General features: G+C 59.0%; 1 gene segment (V, D, J or C); it reads right to left on the minus strand.

The window, feature by feature from the left end:
- Positions 1 to 257: 257 nt before the first annotated feature.
- LOC102163090 (immunoglobulin heavy constant epsilon-like) lies at positions 258 to 20,347 on the minus strand. The segment is given in 12 exon segments: positions 258 to 3,343; positions 3,440 to 3,597; positions 5,276 to 5,599; positions 5,674 to 6,006; positions 6,094 to 6,417; positions 6,521 to 6,808; positions 10,395 to 10,456; positions 10,906 to 11,121; positions 11,416 to 11,502; positions 11,660 to 11,802; positions 12,595 to 12,834; positions 20,252 to 20,347. Coding segments are annotated over 12 exon segments (2,355 nt in total).
- Positions 20,348 to 20,903: the final 556 nt, after the last annotated feature.

Consider the following 20,903-nt stretch of genomic DNA (forward strand, 5'->3'; position numbering starts at 1 on the left):
ACGCCCGCACCAGCACTGCCGGCGACTGCATCGCGGATGACTGGCCCAAGGAGCCTTCTTCTTTTTTTTTTTAAGGATTTTAATTTTTTCTCTTATAGTTGATTGACAAAGGTCTGTCAATTTCTGCTGCGCAGCGAAGGGACCCAGTCACACACGCTACACACCCGCTCTTTTTCTCACGCTATCCTCCATCACGTTCCATCACAAGGGACTGGCCGTAGTTCCCTGCGCTCTACAGTGGATGCTTCTTCTTGCTGGCCAGTGAGTGCCCAGGCCCTGTGCCCTCTGGGTGTATGAAGCGCTGGTGTCCCCTTAAGCTGCCCCGAGGGAGCAGAGGAGCCTGGTAAGGACACGCATTCGGGGCAGCATGGGTGGACATGCAGGAAACAGGAGGGCGGCGGGGCTGTGAGTGGAGCTGCCCTCTCTGTGCAGACAGCACAGCCCTGCCAACGCACAGACGGGCGAGCAGTGCAGGGCAGACGGAGCTTGGATCTGAGATGACGTGGGGTCTGGCATGGCCTGAGGGTCGCAGCAGTTGAGGGAAGAGCCTGAGTGTGCTCTGCGGTTAAGATTTACGGACTTGCTGGGCACAGATCTGGTTATGGGGCCAGAGCCAGCCTGGGCGAGACCTCCTTGGGTTTCCTCGGGGGTAGGAGGGGCCCCGGCTTGGCCAAGGCCTGCTGGCTGGGTGGTGCGTGTCCTGGGGCGGCCAGGAATAGGACCACTTGCTGACTGGCTTAAAACCACTGAAATTCAGTCTCAGCTCTGGAGGCCAGACACCTAAATCAAGGGGCGGACAGGGCCGCGCTCCCTCCGGAGGCTCCTGGGGAGGGTTCTCCTGCCTCCTCCAGCCACTGGGGGCCCCAGGTGCCCCCTCACCTCTGCCTCCATCCTCACACGCACCCCACCTCTGGTTTTTGTCATTGGATTTGTGGCACAGCTGGACAATGTTAAGTTAAGGTCGTCTGCAAAGACCCTTTGTTTGAACAAGGTCAAGACCACGGATTCCAGGGCTTAGGACGTGGACAAAGCTTTTGGGGGCATCTTTCAGCCCAGTGTGGTTTTAATGGAGAAGGAGAAGGCGGGACAGAGGGGGCCCGAGAAGGCGCCGTCTTGCTGCTGGAGGCTGTGTGCCACCAGCGTCCCTAGCTCTGGGTGTGATGGTGCCCAGCTCACAGGGCCCTGGTTCTGGGGTGCAAGTCAGAGAAAGAAGACATGCGGCCTTGCCCTTGGGGGCCCTTGGCTTGGCATAAGGGGAGCAGGGATCCCAGGCTTGTCTTGAGAGAGCCGTGCAGGGGGGCTACAATGGGGTCTGGTTTCCTGAGACTGTGTGTCTGTGCAAGTGTGAGTATGTGTGAGTGAGAGTGTGTGAGTGAGGGTGTGAGAGGCCAGGGCTGCGGCCGCGGCTGGTCCTGAAGTGGCTTTCCTGGCCCTGCCAGGTTCTAACTGAGCAAACCCTGGACCAGCCCGGGGTGCCCGATCCTGGGTGTTCTGGGTCCGACCCCGCGGGCTGCAGGCCTGTGTCAGAGGGGGTGGCAGGTGGGGTCTCCCCGAGAGGATGGCGGCTCTCGGGAGGGCCTTGGACGGGAGCGCAGTCTCGGCTGGACACAGCCCGGGCCACTGTGTGCTCGATGGAGGAGGTCGGGCCCCGCGGAGGGGCCCTAACAGTGCACAGGCCCTCAGAAGGGCCGGGAGGGCCAGCCCCGCCCTGCCCTCCTCCTCGCTGTGCCTTTTCAAATTTTGGAAGCGCTTTCTGGCTCTTGTAGAAGAGCCCAAAAGGCGCTTGTGCTTTGGGGAAGGACCCAGGGCTCAGGCTTCTCCCTTCCCCGTGCAGGCCCAGCGCTGCTGGTAGATGAAGGAGCCGCCTCCTCTGTCCCCTGGGCGCCCAGGGGACAGCCCCCCTCCAGAGGACTTCCCAGAGACCCTGCGGGCGGCTCCCTCCAGCTCCTTCCCCTTAGGGGAGGGGGCGTCCTTGGCCAGCTGGCCCTCTCGCTGGAGCCTGGGGCTCCCGCCCCCCCGGGTCAGCGCTTTCTCCCGAGGGCAGCGATGGCCAGCCACAGACAGCTGTGGCTTGTTCCCGGGGACGGCCGGGCGGGTGGGCGGGATGGGGCGAAGGCCTGGCCTGCCTGAGTGCGGGTGGAAGTGGGTGGACGGGTCTGGGCCGTGACGGGGGCCCGGGAGGCTGGTGCCGACGCCACCTTGGTGCTCTTGCAGCTGTGTCCCCGTGGCCTCCTGCGCTGACCACAGACTGAGCCGCTGGGGCCTTGCCCACCAAGAGTGGGATTCTAGCTTTCACCTTGGAGCGGGGAGGGCCGGGGAGCCGGGGCTGGAGGCCAGCGGGGCAGGCGTGGTGCAGATGGGCCGGGGGAGGGCCTCGTGAGGCAGCGTCCGTCTGGACACGAGGGCCCTCAGGGCCCCAGCAGTGTCCTCTGACCCCTTCCCCTGCCCCTTGTCCACAAGCCGGGGGGCCGCCTCCCACCCCCACGGGCCCACAGGCCCCTGCCTGGAAGTCTTTCGGGGGCTGTGGTCTTGGGAGAAGGAGCTTTGCTAAGAAAGGAGCGAGGCCCCGGCGAGGCCACGGTGAGTGGGGGTGGGGCAGCTGGGCCGAGACGGCGGCCGCGTGGACCCCCCGGGAAGCTCCTTCCGTGAGGGCCCCCTCCCACCCCGAGGGCCTTGCCCACAGCCCCAGGGTCCCACGGCCTCTCCCCAGAAGGCTTCTCTGCCTCCTCATTCTGCAGGCCTGGGGCCTGGGGTGGCCAGCAGGGAGGGTGGACCACAGGGGTGGAGGTGGGCACAGGGACTGGGCTGGGCACGGGGGGCACGGGCACTGGGAGCTGGGGGCAGGGAGGGGCGGGCTGAGCCTGGGGAGGGAGGCCTGGCGGGGCTGGGCTGGCTTCGGACTCCGGAGCAGGGTGCACGGGGACCGTGGGCCGGCCTTGGCCTCTGAGCCCTCGCTTTGGCGGTGGGCTCTGAGTGTGGGCTGGACCGTGGGCCCGCGCTCTGTTTCGAGGGTGGTTCAGTGCGAATGGGTGGTCGGCACCCACGTCCAGCGGGGTCTCTCTGCGGGGGAGCCACGCTCTTCTGGGAGTGGCCCCAAGTTGGGGGGGCGTGGGGGCTGTGATCGGAGGGGCCCCTTAGTGCCCTCGGCTTTGGGGCTGAGCTGGTGGTGGTGGCTGGGTCCCTGCCTCGGCCCAGGGCAGAGCAGGCTGCCCCAGGGTCACTCAGAGAGGCGGAGGGAGGAAGCGGATGCTGCTCCAGCCTAGGCAGCCGGCTCCTGGACGTTGGTGTAGTCATGGGAGGCTGGGGGCTGCTCCTGCAGGATGGCGGCCAGGACCCATTTCACCTGGGGGAGGGTGCTCGTGAGGGCTCTGCGCCCAGGCAAGGGGCTCTCCCTGTCTCTAGGTGCCCCGCCCGGCAGCAGAGCCGTCTGCGTGCCCACCTTGCAGAGGGTGATGGCAGCACCGTAGCTCACGCTGAGCAGGAAGAGCGTGGTGAAGACGAGGAGGCCCGTCCACATGGCCTCCAGCTCCTGGCTCTCGGCCTCCTCCGCACACAGGTCCTCCAGGGCCAGCTCTGCGGGCACCGGCTGGGCAGGCCCTGGCCGCGCGGCCAGGTGGGGGCGGTCAGTCCGGGCAACCTCAGGGAGCGGAGAGACCCAGGGCCCGGCGCCCTGACCCAGCCCCTCCCGTCCATCCCTCCAGGACTGGAGCCACCTGTCAGCCCTGGAGGGCTGGGGTTCGAAGTCCCTGAGCTGGCTGGGGGCTGTGTGGGGGCGGCCCTGGGCCTGGCCCGCTTGCCCCGCGTGGCTGGCGTTTCTTACCACTCTTCTCTGAGAGCTGGTCACCGCTGCTCAGCCGGCCCCTCAGGCCCCTCACCCTAGCTCTGCCCCCCCCCCCAGTCCCCTACCCCCAGCAGGCAGGGAGTCTCCCAGCCCCTGTTCACCGCAGAGCCTGGCCACGTGGCCAGCTAGGCCTCCTGGCCCTGTTCCCGCTCAGCTCCGCTCTCGCCGGCTGGGGGGGGCCCTGGCAGGGCCCTCAGGAGGGGTGTGGGCGCTGCAGCCCGACTCCCGGGACCCACGATGGCCCCTCGAGTCATCCCGTCATGAAGTGGGTGCCCTGAGGGCTGGGCCTGGCTGAGGGGACCTGTCCAGGCTGTGGGACCAGTGCTGCCCTGCCTTCCCGCCCCTCTTGCCCTGGGCGCCCCGCCACCTGGCCTCTGCTCTGGGCTTGTCTTCAGGGTGTCAGCTGTGTGTGCAGGTACTGTGGGTTCCTCTGCTGGGCAGCGTGTGTCTGGTTGTGCCTGAGTGCCTGTATGTCCATGGGTCATTGTGTGTCTGTGTCCGTACGTGTCCCTGTGCTTCAGTGTGTGTCTGTGTGTCCATCTGTCCATCTGGGAGGAGTCGGCCACAGGAGGTCGCCGAGCCGGGTGGAGCCCAGGGGCCCAGGTGTGAGGGCAGGGTTGGGGAGTGGCCTGACCGTGGTACGTGAGACATGTGTCTGCCTGCAGGGCTGCCCCGGTTGGCAGTGTTGGGCACTGACGGGGTTGCCGTGGGACATGGTGGGGGTGGAGGCTGAGCACCGGCGGACACGAGGGTGTGAAGGTGGGGTTGAGGCTGGGCGCTCCCTGCCCAGATCCACCCCGCGTGGAGTGAGCCTGAGCGGCAGCCAGGTGGAGCACTGGGTGCCGAGCCGGGCCTGGCGTGACCGCGGGGTGGGGTGGGCGTCAGAGTGGGCTCTGCGCCGGCCCTGCCTGTGTGGCGTTGGCCCACTTGCACCTGGCAGGTAAAGGTAGAGGAACCTGCGTGTTGGTGCTTGTGTCTGTGCTGGGGTCTGGTCTGCTCATTTCTCAGCCCAAAGGCCTGTGCGTGCAGCTGGGCCTGGGAGCTGGGGGCTTGTCTGTGTCCAGAGCGGCTGGCAGGAGGCTGGGGATGGGGGCTGAGGCCTCTGGGACTCCAGAGAGGCTGGGGTCTCTGTGGTCCCTCTCCCGGGGCTGCTCTCAGAACACTTTTGCATGGGCAGAACCCGTAATGGTGGCCGGGATGGGGCAGTGGTAGGTGGAGCCCTGTGCCTTCCCTTCCTCTGTGCCAAGACGCTCCTGTCTCACAACCCCGCAAACCCCTCAAGAATGGGCAGGCCCGGGGCTCTGAGCAGGCACTGGAGTGTTTATTGACATTGGAAGGTCTGGCCAGCCCCTCCCCTGTTCCAGCAGGATGGAGCCTTGGGCGGGGGTGAAGGGGGTTAGGGAGGCAAGAGGAGGGAAGGGGGGCATCATTTACCGGGGTTTTTGGACACCTCTTTCTGGAGGGTCCTAGAGCCGGGCAGTGCCTCGTGGATCACCTCGCAGGCAAATTTGTTCTGCTCCCAGTCGGACTGGCTGACCACCAGGCGGCTGTAGACGAAGAAGGAGGGGAGGGAGTCGCTGGCCTTGTGGGGCCTGGTGGTGGAGTGCCGGTCTGCCTGCACCGGGGCGTCGTTCCGCAGCCACAGCACAGAGATGTCCGCGGGAAAGAAGTTCTGGATCAGGCAGGTGAGGGTGAGCCTGCCCTTCTTGAGCTCGTCAGGGCTCCAGAGCACATAGACCTCGGGGGTCACGCGCTTGCCTGCAGGCAGATGTGGGGTCAGCGAGGCTCCGCCTGGGGGGCCCGCCCGCCCGCCGCCCTGGCCGGGGGCTCACCAGGGCCCTTGGAGATGGAGCGCAGGATGGGCTTGGGCAAGTCCGGGTGGGTCACGTTGCAATAGTAGGTCTCGCCCTCAATCCAGTCGCTGACATTCACCGGCAGTGTGGACGTGGCGCTGAACGTGCCGTTGAACTGGGGCTTGATGACGGGCGGGCCCGGAGGCGGGAGAATCACGCCCCCCTTGTTCTCCCTGGACCACAACAGGTTCACGTTCTCCGAGCTGGCCAGGTCCACCACCAGGCAGGTGAGCTTGGGCGACTTGTGGACGTACAGGTCGAGGGGCGTGGGCGGGCTCAGGTAAGCGCTCACCCCACGGGGCTCGGACTCCGCTGTGTGTGGGAGGGGCTGTGTGAGGCCCAGCCTGCCCTCCCCTCTGAACCCCGGGCGTCTGGGGGTTGGCAGGGTGGGAGCCATACCTGTGCACCTGAGGGCGTGTTTTTCATAGATGAAGCCGTAATAGGAGACCTGGCAGGTGTACGTGATCTGAGACGCCCACTGGCCCTGCGTGATGTTGACTTCGCTGTAGGTGGAGGCCAGCTTGCCCTCCAGCTGGTCAGGGGCGGTGTACGAGAACAGGTTTCTATCCTCCTGCCCGTCCACCAGCCAGGTGACCTTCACTTTGCCGGGGGTGTAGCCGGAGATATAGCATCGGAGATGGATGGTGGCTTGGGCGTCACCGTGGGGGTCGCAGGAGGAGTAGAAGAACCTCAAGGAGGGGTCGGTGAAATTCTTGGTGCACCCTGGCGGCAGAGGCGGCGGGCGCGGGGTTGGCCTCCCTGTCCCTCCTGCCCAGCCTGCCCCTCCCCCTCTGCTGTCTCCAGGGCTGGCCCAGCCCTGGCTCACCTGTGATGGTCCGGATGGTGGTGTTTGCAGCGTGAGCCACACTGCAGGTGAGCTTCTGGTTGGTCCACTCGCCCAAGATGGTCACCTGGCTGGTGACCGTGTAGAGGCTGGAGCTCGAGTCTTGGACAGCAGGGAAGGTCAGGGTGCTACTATTCAGGGATCCTGTGTCCCAGGTCACGGTCACTGGCTCTGGGAAGTAGCCCCTGACCAGGCAGCCCAGCGTCTTGGAGGTGGCGCCGGTTTTGCAACAAGAAGTCAAGGGGTAGACCAGTGGGCCCTGGATGGAGGCTGTGGGGACAGGGCCAGGGTCAGCACTGGCCTCAGGACTGTCACTCACCATGCTAGGCTAACTGCTGACCTGGGGGGCCTGGGAGGGAGGCCTGTGGGGGGAGGGTGGTCCAGTGCAGGGGATGCTGGGACTTTTGCCGTAGGCGCAGGGAGCAGGCGGCTGGCTCTGGCCCTATCCTTACCTCCCGGTCGCCCCGGGGTGCCCTCCAGTGAACTGCTCTGCCCCCATCAGAAGCAGTCGCCATCACTGCCCTTGGTCAGGACTCCTGCCCTTGGCCCTGAGTGGCTGGGCATGGGGCTCTTGAGTGGAGGTGCCAACCCACACCCTGAGGTGGAGGGTCCCCCTAGGAATCACCAGGCTTCTCCTCTGCCCCCTCCCCATGGACCCCACTGGGGATCAGGAACCCCGAAACCCCAGGAACCATCACGCTGTCCCTTCCTCTGCCACCCACAGACTTCATAAGGGCCTGGGCCTCCAGAAGCCCCGCTTCCCAGGAACCCCGAGTGTCCCTCTCCCACTCCAAACTCCCTAGAAGCTTGCTGTGGGCAGGTCCACCTGCCACCCACTGGGCCCTGTCCCTGTGTCTGTGGGTCAGTCCTTCAGGGCCCTGAGCTGCTCTGTCGGGGTTGTCCCTTTACCTCGTCCTTTTCCCCAACAGCCTGGCTCCCCTGGTGATTTCTCTGCCCTGCTGCACGTCCCCCCCACTGGGAGCCTGACTGCCACCCCCACCCCCGCTCCCTGAGCCCAACTACCGGCCCCGTGGAGAAAGGATGGAGACGCCCAGAGCTCCCCTCAGGCCCCCGCACCTCAAGCCCCAGCCGGCTTCTTTGGCTTCCACCCCTACCTGCATAGCCCCTGGCCCCAGAGCTCCAGACCCCAGCTGGTCCCGGCTCTGCTGCCTGGCTCTGCTGCCCAGCTCAGCTCTGCCTGCCCTGTTCCCTTCTGCCCATCCAGCCCGGCTGAGCACAACACATCTGACCTTGCGCTAGAACAGCCGAGATAAACCAGCTCACAAGGCCGGCCCAGCCCTGCCTGTTGAGCTCGGCCCATTTCAGGTCAGCTTGGATCAAGACAACCTGCCTTGACCAGCCTGGCAAGGTTCAGCCCCCGGTCTCCTGTTTTCCCCAAAGTAACTCATCCTAGCCCAGTCAAGCAGAAAATGGTTCAGTTTAATTGAATGATTGAGCTCCCAAAGCTCCCAAAGCTGGCCAGGATAACTCAACCCCCCACTCCAACCTCAGCTGATTAGCTCAGCCCAGCTCAGCCCAGCGCAGCCCAGCACAGCCCAGTGCAGCCCAGCTCAGCCCAGCTCAGCCCAGTGCAGCCTGGTTCAACCAGCTTAGCCCACCATAGCCCAGCTCAACCCTGGTCAGTTCCTCCCAGTTCAGCCCAGCCCAGCCCAGCCAAGCTCAGCCCAGTGCAACCCAGCTCAGCCCAGCCAGGCCAGCTCAATTCAGCCCAGCCCAGCTCAGTTCAGCCAGATTAGCCCAGGTCAGTTCAGCCCAGCTCAGCCCAATTCAGCCTAGCTCAGCTCAGTCCACCTCTGCCCAGTTCAGCCCAGTTCAGCACAGCTCAGCTCAGGTCAGCCCAGCTCAGCCCAATTCAGCCTAGCTCAGCTCAGTCCAGCTCAGCCCAGTTCAGCCCAGCTCAACTCAGCTCAGCTTAGCTCATCCCAGTTCAGCCCAGCTCAGCTCAGCTCAGCCCAGTTCAGCACAGCCCAGCCCTGCCCAGTTTATCCCAGCTCAGCTCAATTCAGCCCAGCTCAGTCCAGCTCATCCCAGTTCAGCCCAGCTCAGCCCAGCTCAGCCCAGTTCAGCCTAGTTCAGAACAGCTCAGCCCAGTTCAGCCCAGCCCAGCCCAGTTCAGCCCAGTTCAGTACAGCTCAGCCCAGCTCAGTCCAGCCCAGCCCAGCCCAGTTCAGCCCAGTTCAGCCCAGTTCAGCCCAGCTCAGCCCAGTTCAGCCCCGCTCTATCCTGCTCAGCCCAGTTCAGCCCAGCTCAGCCCAGTTCAGCCCTGCTCTGTCCTGCTCAGCCCAGTTCAGCCCAGCCCAGCCCAGTTCAGCCCAGCTCAGCCCAGTTCAGCCCAGTTCAGTACAGCTCAGCCCAGTTCAGCCCAGCCCAGCCCAGTTCAGCCCAGTTCAGTACAGCTCAGCCCAGCTCAGTCCAGCCCAGCCCAGCCCAGTTCAGCCCAGCTCTGTCCTGCTCAGCCCAGTTCAGCCCAGCTCTGTCCTGCTCAGCCCAGTTCAGCCCAGCTCAGCCCAGTTCAGCCCAGTTCAGTACAGCTCATCCCAGTTCAGCCCAGTTCAGCCCAGTTCAGCCCAGCTCAGCCCAGTTCAGCCCATCCCAGCCCAGTTCAGCCCCGCTCTGTCCTGCTCAGCCCAGTTCAGTACAGCTCTGTCCTGCTCAGCCCAGCTCAGCCCAGTTCAGCCTAGTTCAGAAGAGCTCAGCCCAGTTCAGAATAGCTCAGCCCAGTTCAGCCCAGTTCAGTACAGCTCTGTCCTGCTCAGCCCAGCTCAGCCCAGTTCAGCCTAGTTCAGAAGAGCTCAGCCCAGTTCAGCCCAGCTCAGCCCAGTTCAGAATAGCTCAGCCCAGTTCAGCCCAGCTCAGCCCAGTTCAGCCCAGTTCAGCCCAGTTCAGTACAGCCCAGCCCAGTTCAGCCCAGCTCTGTCCTGCTCAGCCCAGTTCAGCCCAGCTCTGTCCTGCTCAGCCCAGTTCAGCCCAGTTCAGTACAGCTCAGCCCAGTTCAGCCCAGCCCAGTCCAGTTCAGCCCAATTTAGTACAGCCCAGCCCAGTTCAGCCCAGCTCTGTCCTGCTCAGCCCGGCTCAGCCCAGTTCAATACAGCTCAGTCCAGTGCAACACAGCTCAAGCTGGTTCAGCTCAACGCAGTTCAGCCCAGTTCAGCTTAGCGCAGCTCAGCCCAGCTCAACCCAGCCCAGCCTTCCCAGCTTAACCCATTTCAGCCCAGTTCAACCCAATTCAGCCTGACTCAGCTCAGTTCAGCCCAGTGTCATCCCACTGAGCTACTCTGGTTTGGTCCTTCTCAACGGATCCCGGTCTCTTGTTTCAGCCCAACTAGGTTGAGCCAAGTGCAGTCCAGCGTGGGTCAGTCTAGGGCAGCTTAGGGCTGCCCAGCTGAGCCACCCTGGGATGGCCGAGACCAAAGCCCTGCTCAGCTGGAGCGGCTTGGTCCTGCCCCATCTCCCCAGATCAGCCTGGTCCAGGACAGCCCAGCTCGTGCCACCAGACCTCACTGAGACAGGATTTCTATAAACCCACTTCATCTGGCTCAGTCTAGCCAGCGTGGCCCCGATCACTGTGGCCCAGTCCAGCCCTGCCTGGCCCACCCTCGTCAGGCCAGTGTGGGCCAGCCAAGCCCAGGCCTGCCTGCCGTGGAGTCCAGGACAGGGACTGACCCTGCTGCTTTCCTCTTGGACCCTGGGCTGGTGGACAGTGACAGTCCTGGCTGGTTGCAGGCAGATCCACACCCAGCCCACTGTCCACACTCTGTGCGTGACCCCTGCCCCGGCCCAGAGGAGGGTCTTGGCTCCTTGGTCTTCTCCAGCTTGGCTCTGAGCACCCTCTCACCTCCCTGTGTGCCCACGCCGGGAAGGGACGGCTGAGCGACGTTGGTGACCAAGGAGCTCCGTCTACACCAGGTGGGCGGCCCAGGTGCCCTCTCCCAGCCGCAGCCTGGGCAGCTCTCCCCGGCGGAGGGGTACCTGAGGTGCCCATGTCAGGCGCCTGTGGCCGGCGTGGCCCATCCTGCCGGCCGTGGCCAGCTCAGGCGCCCTGGACGGCTCCCAGGTGAGGAGACTTGATCGTCATGATGGCTGTTATTTTTACGTCCAGAAACGGGGCCTGGAGAAGGGAGCTCTGCCTCAGTGCCCTCGGCTAAAAAGGGGGTGGGAACCCCCGGGGGCCCCGGCAGCCTTGGAAATTCCCTTTCTCTCAGTTCTTGGAAAGTCCATTGGGTGACGGCGGGTCTCAGGCAGGGCCCCTCTCTGTGGCCTTGTCCCCAGCTTCTGCCGCCTGGTTCATGGCCTCTCTCTCTCTCTCTCTCTCTCTCTCTCTCTCTCTCTCGATGCCACGGGCTGACGGGCTGTGCCGCGGGCACACAGTGTGGTCGCCATGGCCTGGGAAGCCAGAGGGCACCAGGCACTGTCTCCGCTGCCCCCGAGGCAGCCCCGCGAGGAAACGGTCATGGAGGAGCGTGGGGCCCCCTGAGGGCACGCCACCCCCATTCTGCATCGCGCTGCCCGGAGGAGTGGGCTGGGGCCAGCCCGGGGGTGGCTCTGTGTTGGAGCGTGTGGGACTGCGGGGCCAGCTGGTGCAGGCAGGCTCCCCTCACGTCCTCCTGGTGCCCGTGTGCCGGCTTCCCAGTCACCGTCCTATGGCCGGGCTCGCATCAGGGCTGCGACTGAGCTGTGTGGCCAGTGAGGGCTGGCAGGGCCCCTGGGGAGGCTGGATGTGGCTGTGAACTTGTACCCACCAGAGCCCGGGGTGTGCCATGCCACGTCTGTGCTGTGGCATCCTCAGGAGCTGTGGTGCCCGCAGAGTGGCCTTCACAGGGGCGCCTGCGGATTTTGGCTCTGGTCTGTTCCACTACCTTGTGCTGAGCTGGATGCCGGGCTGAGACTTGGCCTTGCCTTCTTGCTGCGGACGGGTCCTGCAGGCTTGTGTGTTTCCAGACCCCCTGCAGGCCAAGTGCACACACAGGGGAGGCCATGGGGATTTACCAGGCCAGTCCACCAGCAGGGGCTCCTGGGAAGGACCATGTGGTCTTTGAGGGGGTGACACCAGGACCCCGTTCCCTGCATCCAGGGAGAGATGGGCACTGTGGGGCCTGGCACCGTTGGAGGGAGGTCTGGGCTCCGTTGGGAGACCCCAGATGGCTGGGGTGAGCCCAGTGCACAGGGCCAGGGCCATGGAGGGCCCGGGGAGCCAGGGCCCAGCCTGACCTCTCTGCCCACGGGTAGTCCTGATCTGTGCCACCCTGCCGTGGGGACAGAGGCTGCGTGGGAGGTGGAGTGGGGAAAACCGAGTTTCCTGGAAGGACCCAAGATTATGAGAGAAACCCAGGGCTGCCAGAGCCCCAACTGGAAAGTCTCCCACCAGGCGGTGCCAGGCCTTGGGGCCTGCCCTGTGTGAGCATGCCGGGCTGGGGGCTTGGCCTCCCCCTGCTCATTCTGCCCAGTCGTGGGTGTTCAAGGCAGAGGCCTCGGTGCCCAGCCAGCCCCTCCCCCAGCAGCCGGGAGGTGCTGAGTTGCTGGGGCAAAGGAGGGGAGTCGGATGGGCCTCTCCAGCCTCGGGGCCCTGGGGTCCTGCAGCGTTGGAGGAGACTGGCTCTGGTCTCCCACTGAGCTCTGGGCACACACAGTCTCTGTCCTCTCTGGGGCTGTGGCCCTGCGCTGGCCTCTAGGAATTGCCCCCCGCCTTCCTCTTGCCCAGGGATGGGCCTGGCTACTCCCTCTCTGTCCCCTCCACCAGCAGGCACAGTCCCCTCGCCCTCCCTGCCTCCCTGTTCCCACCTTCACAGTGGTCCTGCCTGCAGCCTCTCCTGTGTCACCAGGGCCAGAGCCCAGCTCAGGGCCTAGCTGCCTGCTGTGGCCCCACAGTGCTGCCCCTTTACTTCAGTGACTTGGGACAGATTCTGCATCTAAACGGGGGCTGTCTCAGCTGGGTGCATATATCTGTCAGTGCCATGTTTCTCAGAGTGCGTGTGCCCGTGGGTACGCACGTGTGTGTGTGTGTGTGTGTGTGTGTTCGGGAGAGGGTCTGCCCTCACAGCCCGCTCAGGGCCCTGCTGACTGAGGAGGGCTGGGGGCTGCGTGCGCAAGAACAGGGCTGCCGCTGAGTCTGCATGTGCTTGGATCGGGCAGGGCTGCCCCACAGGGCTGGAGGACGAGGCGCAGCCCAGGGTGGGGGCCTGGACCACGAAGGCCGAGTCTTCCTCTGGCTGCTCCTTAATGTCCGGCTCAGGTGGGCCCAGAGCAGGATCCTGCGTGGTCAGGAGGCTCTCCAGGAGCTGGGGGGCTTGGGGATTGCAGGAGGTTAGGTGGGACCTGGCTGTATACCCTGGGAGGGGTGGGCTTTGAGCCAAGGCAGGGTGAAGCCCCCTCTGAGGCTGGGCCCCAGTGTAAGGACCTGGGGGGTCGCCAGGGGCAAGTGCAGGGTCTGGCCAGTGGCTGCTTAGAGGGAAGGCCCAGTTACGGATGGTTCTTAGACCTCCCTGACCAGGATTTAGCTGGGCAGCAGCACTGGCCTCCATGTCCCTCAGACTCAGCCAGGGAATCACTGCCCTCAGGTCCCATGGTGGGGTCCAGGCCCCAGAGTTCTCCTGGACAGTGAGACCAGCTGACCCTTCGTTACCCTTGACTGTCGCCTCAAACACTGGCCGCAGGTGCTCCAGTCCCCCCACATGGCCTCGTTCCCCTGGGGCCAGCCTGCCCCACTGCCACCCGCCTCTTCCTGGGGCTGGCCTGCTGCCTCCCGGGCCTCCTGCCGTCCTCTCCACCAGGGAGGCCCTGCCTCCAGCTCCGTGTCTGCCTTCCCAGCGAGGAAGCCGCTGTCCTGTTCTCTGGGAAGGCTGCCACTCTGTAGGGCACAGCGGGTGTCTCTGCTTGCATCCCAGTGCCCCACTGCCAACGAGCTGGGGCACCTCTTCAGATACCTGGGAGCCGTCTGGACTTCTGTCTCTTTTTAAAAAAATTCGTTCATTCATTCATTCATGTTTTCCTCTTTTGGTTGCCCACAGCTCATGGAGTGCCTGGGCCAGGGACCATGTCTGCCACAGTTGCAACCTAAGCCACAGCTGTGGCAATGCTGGTTCCTTAATCTGCGGTGTGGGGCCGGGGATTGGATCTGGATCTTGGCGCTGCAGTGACCCTGCCATCCCGTATTACCACAGTAGGAACTCCTCCTCTTGTTATAAGTCACTGGACTTACAACCTTTCTGAAATCTAGTATGATCTAATCTCAAAATCCTTAACCTAATTACATTTGCCAAGCCCTGTATCCAGACACGGTCATGTGCTGAAGTTCTGGGTGGACGCACACCCCACCAGGTAGATGTTGCCAGCCGTGCTCCACCAGCCTAGGCTTGTCCACCTCCTGTCAGCTTTAGAGTTGGCCTTTCAACTGTAAGTGTTTAATCCTAACAGGCTCTGACGTGGCTCAAGCTTTCCCGCTGCCTGATGGCACCACACTCAGCGAAGACCGGGTTCCTAGGAGAAATCGGGCTGTTTCTGAGCGCTCTCCTCTTCCTCGGGTCTAGTAGTTTGAGCACGAGTACCATCCTTTTCAGTTATTACGTTTGTATGTGTTAACACTCAGGGGATAGTCTCCCTGAAATCCCTTGTTTTTGCTTTTATTTTTCAAAATGGTCTAAGCTGTAAGTGGATCTCACAGACAGACAGAAAGACAAACAAACAAACAATCCCAACCCACAGGAATCTCATTGGGAGTAACTGCTTTTGTTAAGTTGGTTTTGCATGGAAATCTTGCTGACTTTCTTGTTAGTTCCCAGAGGCTGCTGATTCTGTCATTTTCTCTTGGAAACGACCACGTCATCTGCAAATAATGTCTATTTTACACCTTCTCTTTCAGTCTTAACAGCCCTGTTTCTTTTTCTTGTCATGTAGCTGTGGCTAGGACCTCCGATAATCTGTTAAATGACCATTTTTCAAACCATTTTGACCATAGTCCTTATAAAAAAGTATTTTCTGTGATAATCCAGTGCACACAACCTATTATTTACATATAACACATGTAATACATATACTTATGTCACTAAAACACACTTGTCATGAAAATTTTTAACTTTGTTATGTAGAGTGCATGGAGTTTTCTCCTCTGTTTTTGTTGATTGAAACAGACTGGCTGAGACTCTCTGATTTGGTTTCCCAATCCACAGCAAGTCCAATCACATATCTGAAAAGTACTGCAGAAGCTCTGACAGCGGTGACAGGCACCCTCGCTGTGTCCCTGACTTTATGGGAGCACTGTTAAAGTTTATCCATTAGGTGTGTTCATTGTAGCTTTATTCTTTCTTACCTTCTTTTGGGTTAAAAACAGCACTTCTTAATATTCCATTCTACTTTCTCTATTGACTTTTAATTTATTTTTTTATGGCTGCACCCAAACAGGGCATATGGAAGTTCCTGGGCCAGGGATTGAATCCGAGCTGCAGCTGCCACAGCTCCGGCAATGCCAGATCCTTTAACCCACTGTGCCTGGCCAAAGATCGAACTTGTGCCTCCACAGGGACCTGAGCTGCTGCAGTCAGATTTTTAACCCACTGCTCCACAGCAGGAACTCTGTCTATAGATGTTTTAGATAAGCCTCTTTGCATTATGATGTCTGTGCCTATAGTGTACATCCTGAAGTTATCACAGTGAATTTGGATTTAATATCTTACTGCTTCAAATAAATTATTAGAACCTCGAGAAAGTATTGTTTCCTTTATGAATTTGTACTTTGTGCTATTGTTGTATACTTGGTGTCTATACATGTTATAAATAAACCCCATTAACCCAGCTGTAGTCTTTACTTTAGGCAATCATCCTTTTTTTTTTTTTTATTAAGAAAGTAAGGGAAAAAAGGCGATTTTTCCACTTGCACATTTGCCACCTCTGATGCTCCCCTTTCCACCCTGTAGACCTGAGTTTCCATGGGGTGTCATTTCCTTTCAGCACAGAGAGTCTCTGCTAAGGTAGGTATTGCCACAAAGCTTCTCTATTAGGACACGCTTTCCCTAGTCCTCTTGTTCAAGGTTACGGGAAAGGCAGGAAAGCCTCTCCTTTACTGCAGACCCGTTTGAAATAAACTTCCTCAGTTTTCGTGTAACTGCCAATACATATTACATGTCCGTTTGGAGAGACGTTTTCTCTGTAAACAGGATTCTGGGAGGAAGCCTTCCTCCTTCTATTGTTTCCCGGTCACCATTTTTTTTGTCTGATAAAATGTCAGATGTAACTTGTCCCTGTGTGTACATGTCATTTCTCTGGCTGTTGTCACAACCTCTTTTCACTTTGGTTTCAATTTCCATGATTCCCTCGATTCATTGTTAGGAACTGGGTGGCCTTCTTCAATCTGTAAACTGGTATCTCTGCCACATTGGGAAACCCTAGGTTTTTGTTTCTTCAAAGACTTTTTCTGCCCCATTCTCACTTGTCCCCCTCTGGAACTCCAATATCACGTATTTTCAAGTGCTTCATAGTGTCCTATAGGACATGGAATCTCTTTTCATTTTTTTCCCCAGTATTTTACTTTCTGTTCTTTGGATTGAATTTAAATTTTTATTGATACATAAAATATAGGTAGTGTGTCATATCTATATAACGTGCAGTTGTATTTTACACACGTAGCACATTAGAATACCTGTAGTACATACAGAATGCCTATGTCCTGAAATACAGTTTTCTGGCCTTTCTCATGCCTTCTCCAATCTGCTGTTAGGCTCATCAAGTGATTTAAAAAATTCAGAACTGTACTCTGCAGTTCTAGCATTTTTATTTGGTTCTCGTAAGAAGTTTAAAATCTTCTGCAGAGATTAGCTGCTCACTCCTTATGAGCACACCCTCCTTTAAACTGGAACATACTTTGCGAGCTGCTTTGATGCCCTTTCCTGATAACGGGCACGAGTTTGGGTCCTTTGAGGACTGCTCTCCATTGATTACCTTGTATCTTGACTATGGGTCACATTTCCTTCTTCTCTCTTTTTTTTTTTTTTTGCAGATTTAGCAGTTTTTGGATGTACACTGGGTGTTGTGGTTGAAATGCAGTACAGACTATGGATTTTGCACTCTTCCTCACAAAAGTATCAATTCTTTTTTTTGTCTTTTTGCCTTTTCTTGGGCTGCTCCCGTGGCATGTGTGTGGAGGTTCCCAGGCCAGGGGTCCAATCGGAGCTGTAGCCCCCGGCCTACGCCAGAGCCACAGCAATGCGGGATCCGAGCTGCGTCTGCGACCTACACCACAGCACACGGCAACGCCGGATCCTCAACCCACTGAACAAGGCCAGGGATCAAACCCGAAACCTCATGGTTCCTCGTCGGATTCGTTAACCACTGCGCCACGACGGGAACTCCAAAAGTATCAATTCTATGTCAGAAGGAGTTAGCTTGACTGGACTTCAAAACCTCTCTGCCATGGCACCACTGCTGTGGTTGGCAGTAGCTAAAATCGCAGTTCTTTCAACCTCTTGGCTGGTGTTCTTTCCCCAGGCCCTTTGGCGTTTTCCCTACACATGCACAGGTAAAGGGAGAGTCAAGGATTTGGGTGGAGTTTACATATAGAACTTGAGGGTCCCCTTTTGTGGCTCGGAGCCTCCTTTTAGGCACGGTTCTCCTTAATTTGTAGGCTTTTGTTTTGTTTTTGTTTTTGAACCTCTAATGAAAGTAAAAAACGAATGCAAAAGAACACAATGTTGAAAACTTAGTGTGAATGTGAGTCTCACTGGATGTTCAAATCTGATATAGTGCACATTTCGTTCAGACTATTTCATCTTTTTACTCACTCAGATCACTTATACTTGCTATAAAGCATTGGCAACAAAATTCTTCAGATTCACATCTTTGGGCTACATTGCTTCTAAAGATACAGATTTCCAGTTTAAGAGAAGAAAATACTTCTTGTTTGCGCATGATTGAGTATATTTGAAAGAATCAATGGCTGCTTTCATCTAATAACTTCTGGTTTTTGATAAAACGCTGACGTTGTCACTGAAAAGGCGTGTCACGGAGCTGATCATTTTCGTTTTCAGAAAATGGAGAAGGGGTCACTGCAAAGTCCAGAATGGTCCCATTTTCTTTTAAACAAAATTCCCCTAAAGCAATTCTGCTACAGTAACCTGTAATTGACTCCAGGATCTTTTCCTCAAAACAAGCCCAAACTGCAACAAGACCCATCCCTCAAGTGGCCAGCAGCCGCCAGAGCCCCCGTGTCCCGTCCCGCTGACCACGGGCTGCTGCTCTAGAGGGGTCTTCTCATCAAGCCACTTACGCAGAACGGAAAACAACCAAAACATTTAAACTGCACAATACAAAAAGGTAAATTTGTAAGCAAAAATGACGAGTTTCCTAAACCCACAAAACTGGAGTATGCCAAAGGCCCAGGGCTCAGTGGAGGGCACCACAAAGCAACTTCACAACCACTGAAAGAAATTATTGCTGAATTTCGCCTCCATGCAGCCCTGAAATGGAGAACCCTCTGGAACACCTCATATGTTAAAAATAAATATTTAAGAGAATGCGAGGCTCAGATTGGTTTTCACAGACTTTGCACTTGAAGTTGAAGACCCAGGACTTGCAACCTGGGTCTCACGTGGTCTGTGCCAGTCACTGAATACACTGTGCTCACCGCGGCTTGGAGGATTTAGAAGCACCAGATGTTTCATGCAGTGACACACGCACTCTTCTTTTTACAAGGCATTCGCAGATCGCAAACCCCGCAGGGCTGTGGAAAAAAAGCTGTCATTTCTGTTCTGGAGTCACGAGGAAACAAGACCCAAGTCTGGCTCCGACAGACACGCGGCAGACAGGGGCTCCTCCCGGGCGATTCGGGATTCCGGATAAACTTCACAAACACGGAGGGAAAATGCCAACAAACCACAGTGCAAGACGGTGACCGCGCGTGGCCTCTGCTCTCAGGAAGACTGTCCCCTCGCCGGAATGAAGAGCCCGGCGGTGCGCTGCACTACAAACGTGCGGCCGCGTGGCCGAGCTGGCCGCCACCACCGCGGCTCTCTTTTTTACACAATCCTATTTAAAAATCTTTTGGATGAGTCGTCTTCCTGTTGGCCCACACCTCCTCTTTGTAAAAGCACCATTGAGCTACCCCCTGGGGGCTGAGACAGACCCGAGCTGGTGCTGAGGCTTGAGTTCAAGGCTTTGAAATGCAGTGACTTGCTTTTAGTAACAAATGAAACCCAAGCCTCGGGCCCCTGCGCTCAGTGGCTCCAGAGCAGGCTCCCCGGCCGCGGCGGCAAGGCCACGGCCCCACGTGGCGGTCCTTCTTTCCACCTGGCTACTCTAAACAGGCGAAGTTTTGTCCAGGGTCCCTCGCACAGTCAGCCCGATCTAAAGAGAAGATGGAGACAGACAGACCGTCGTGGTCGCAACCCTGCAGCAGACTCCCTTTTCCAGTCTGGCTTCGGGATCCGCGGGTCTGAAGGACTCAACCACTCTGTGGCTTTTCAGGAACACCCTGGTGAAGCCGTCGGTTTTAAGCCACAGTCTGGAGCAGTTCTTGAAGCGCAGTCCTGCATCCTGTGACCTGACCCCTCCAGCAGGTGTGACCGCAGATCCTGCTTGCATTCTAGCTGCGCCGGCGGCAGGACTGGGGTGCACCCTCAGACAAATCTTTCAAGGGGACTGTCTTCTCCTGTGTCTACTTGCTCTCGGCCCCTCACCAATGCCTTTATTTCAAACAGTTGTTCCAGGGCTCGTCACTGCGATTTTCAAGGAGTTAGTCCGGCCCAAGTTAGTCCTCACCACTGCCGGGGCTGCAGGCCCTTTCTCTGGCGGGGTCTTTCATTTTCATTTCCCCCATAACCAGTGTGGTTCCTTTCCAATGTCCAAGAGCTGTTTGGGCATCTTTTGTGAGACACCTGTTGAAGCATCTTGCCTATTCTCTACTGAATCATTTGGTTTTTCTAATTGATTTGCAGGAGTTTCCTATACATTCTGGATCTGTTTGACAGCTGTACATGTGTGTAGGAGAAATTGTATAAAAGAGTTTGAAGTGGATCGAAAGCTTACTTCTTGTGTCTTCATGGACAGCAAGGCCCTGTCTTGCAGTCCCTTCAAGGTTGTCTGATTCCGTGGGGCTCCACGCGTTCCATGCCTTTGAGTTACTTCCCCACTCTGTAGGCTGTGGATAATGGAGAGCCATGCAAATTCTCTTCTTTGAAGGAAAGTGATGCTTCCCTGCCTTCCATTTATAATCTATAGACTCCTTTCAGCAGCCTTTGTTCCACGGTAGACAGGTAGGACGTTGAATTCCACTCTGAACTGATGGATTGGTGTGTTGAGTAAAACTGGGAAATGTATTCCTCATGCCTCGACGGGCGCCGCCCCATCACATCGCGCCTCGAAACCCGTCCTTCGGCCTGTCGCTCTCTTCTCCCACGTGGCCCCACGTGGCCGTGTGCAGGACCTTCTGTGGCCGGGAGGCGGGAGACCGGGTGTTGGCCGCAGACCCGAGGCAGCCGCACCTCAGGGCGCTCTCCTGGGATCCCGATCCTGCAGGAGCTGCAGACTGAGCTGTATTTCCTGTCGTGGGGCCTCCGTGCCAGCTTCCCACTCATAGGCCTGCTCACGACCGTGCCCGCATCACTGTGGCGTGATTTCCTCAGTGCCTTCCTGTTCCCTGGACGCTCGCCTCCTTGAGGTCCAGAGGCCACGTCTGCCACTCTCCGTGGGTACTCAGTGCCCAGTGGTGACGGCAGAGTTGCCCTCGGGGACGCGGGTGTCCCCAGATGCATCTTCACAGAGCTTCCCGGGCCCCGTGTCTCTGGCCTTCTTCAGGCGTGGGGACATCTCGGGCAGCCTGCCCCTGAGGCCGGGGACCAGGACCGGAGCAGGAGTCTTTCTAAGAGGTTGTGTGGGCCGAGGGTGAGAAGACGTAGATGCCTGCCTGGTGTCCCCCCACAGGCAGGGGTCCCTCAGTCGGGTGGGGTCCCACGTGGGAGGGCTCCCACAGGCGGGGGTCCAATAGGCCAGGGTCCCCCAGGCCGGGGTTCTTTTTCTTTCTACCACTTTCTTCAATGGTAAGATCGCGACAGGGACCCCTGCCCCTTGGGCGCTGTGAGCACAGAGGGAAGTGAAGCCCTTGTGAGCGGGAGTCTCACGTGCCCGCTCAGCTGGGCCACTCAGGGTGAGCTTCGTCTGCTGTGCAGGGATTGGAATGTGGTTAAGAGCTACAATGCATGGGCCTAAGGAAGGAAGGGGACCCTCCACAGTGTCCACTCGCCCACCAGCTGAAGGCGTCAGGAACAAAACTGATTCCCTGAAGAGGAAGAAATTCTGCCTCAAGACGGCAGGACATGCTCCTGCCTGAGTTCCCACTTGCTGGCCCCCCAGGGCGCGTACTTGC

The sequence above is a fragment of the Sus scrofa genome, chromosome 7, assembly GCF_054392235.1.
Source record: "Sus scrofa isolate SSC_HxYL_T2T_F1_AM1 chromosome 7, Sscrofa_HxYL_maternal_Yorkshire_Landrace_v2.0, whole genome shotgun sequence".
In the NCBI taxonomy this organism is placed as follows: domain Eukaryota; kingdom Metazoa; phylum Chordata; class Mammalia; order Artiodactyla; family Suidae; genus Sus; species Sus scrofa.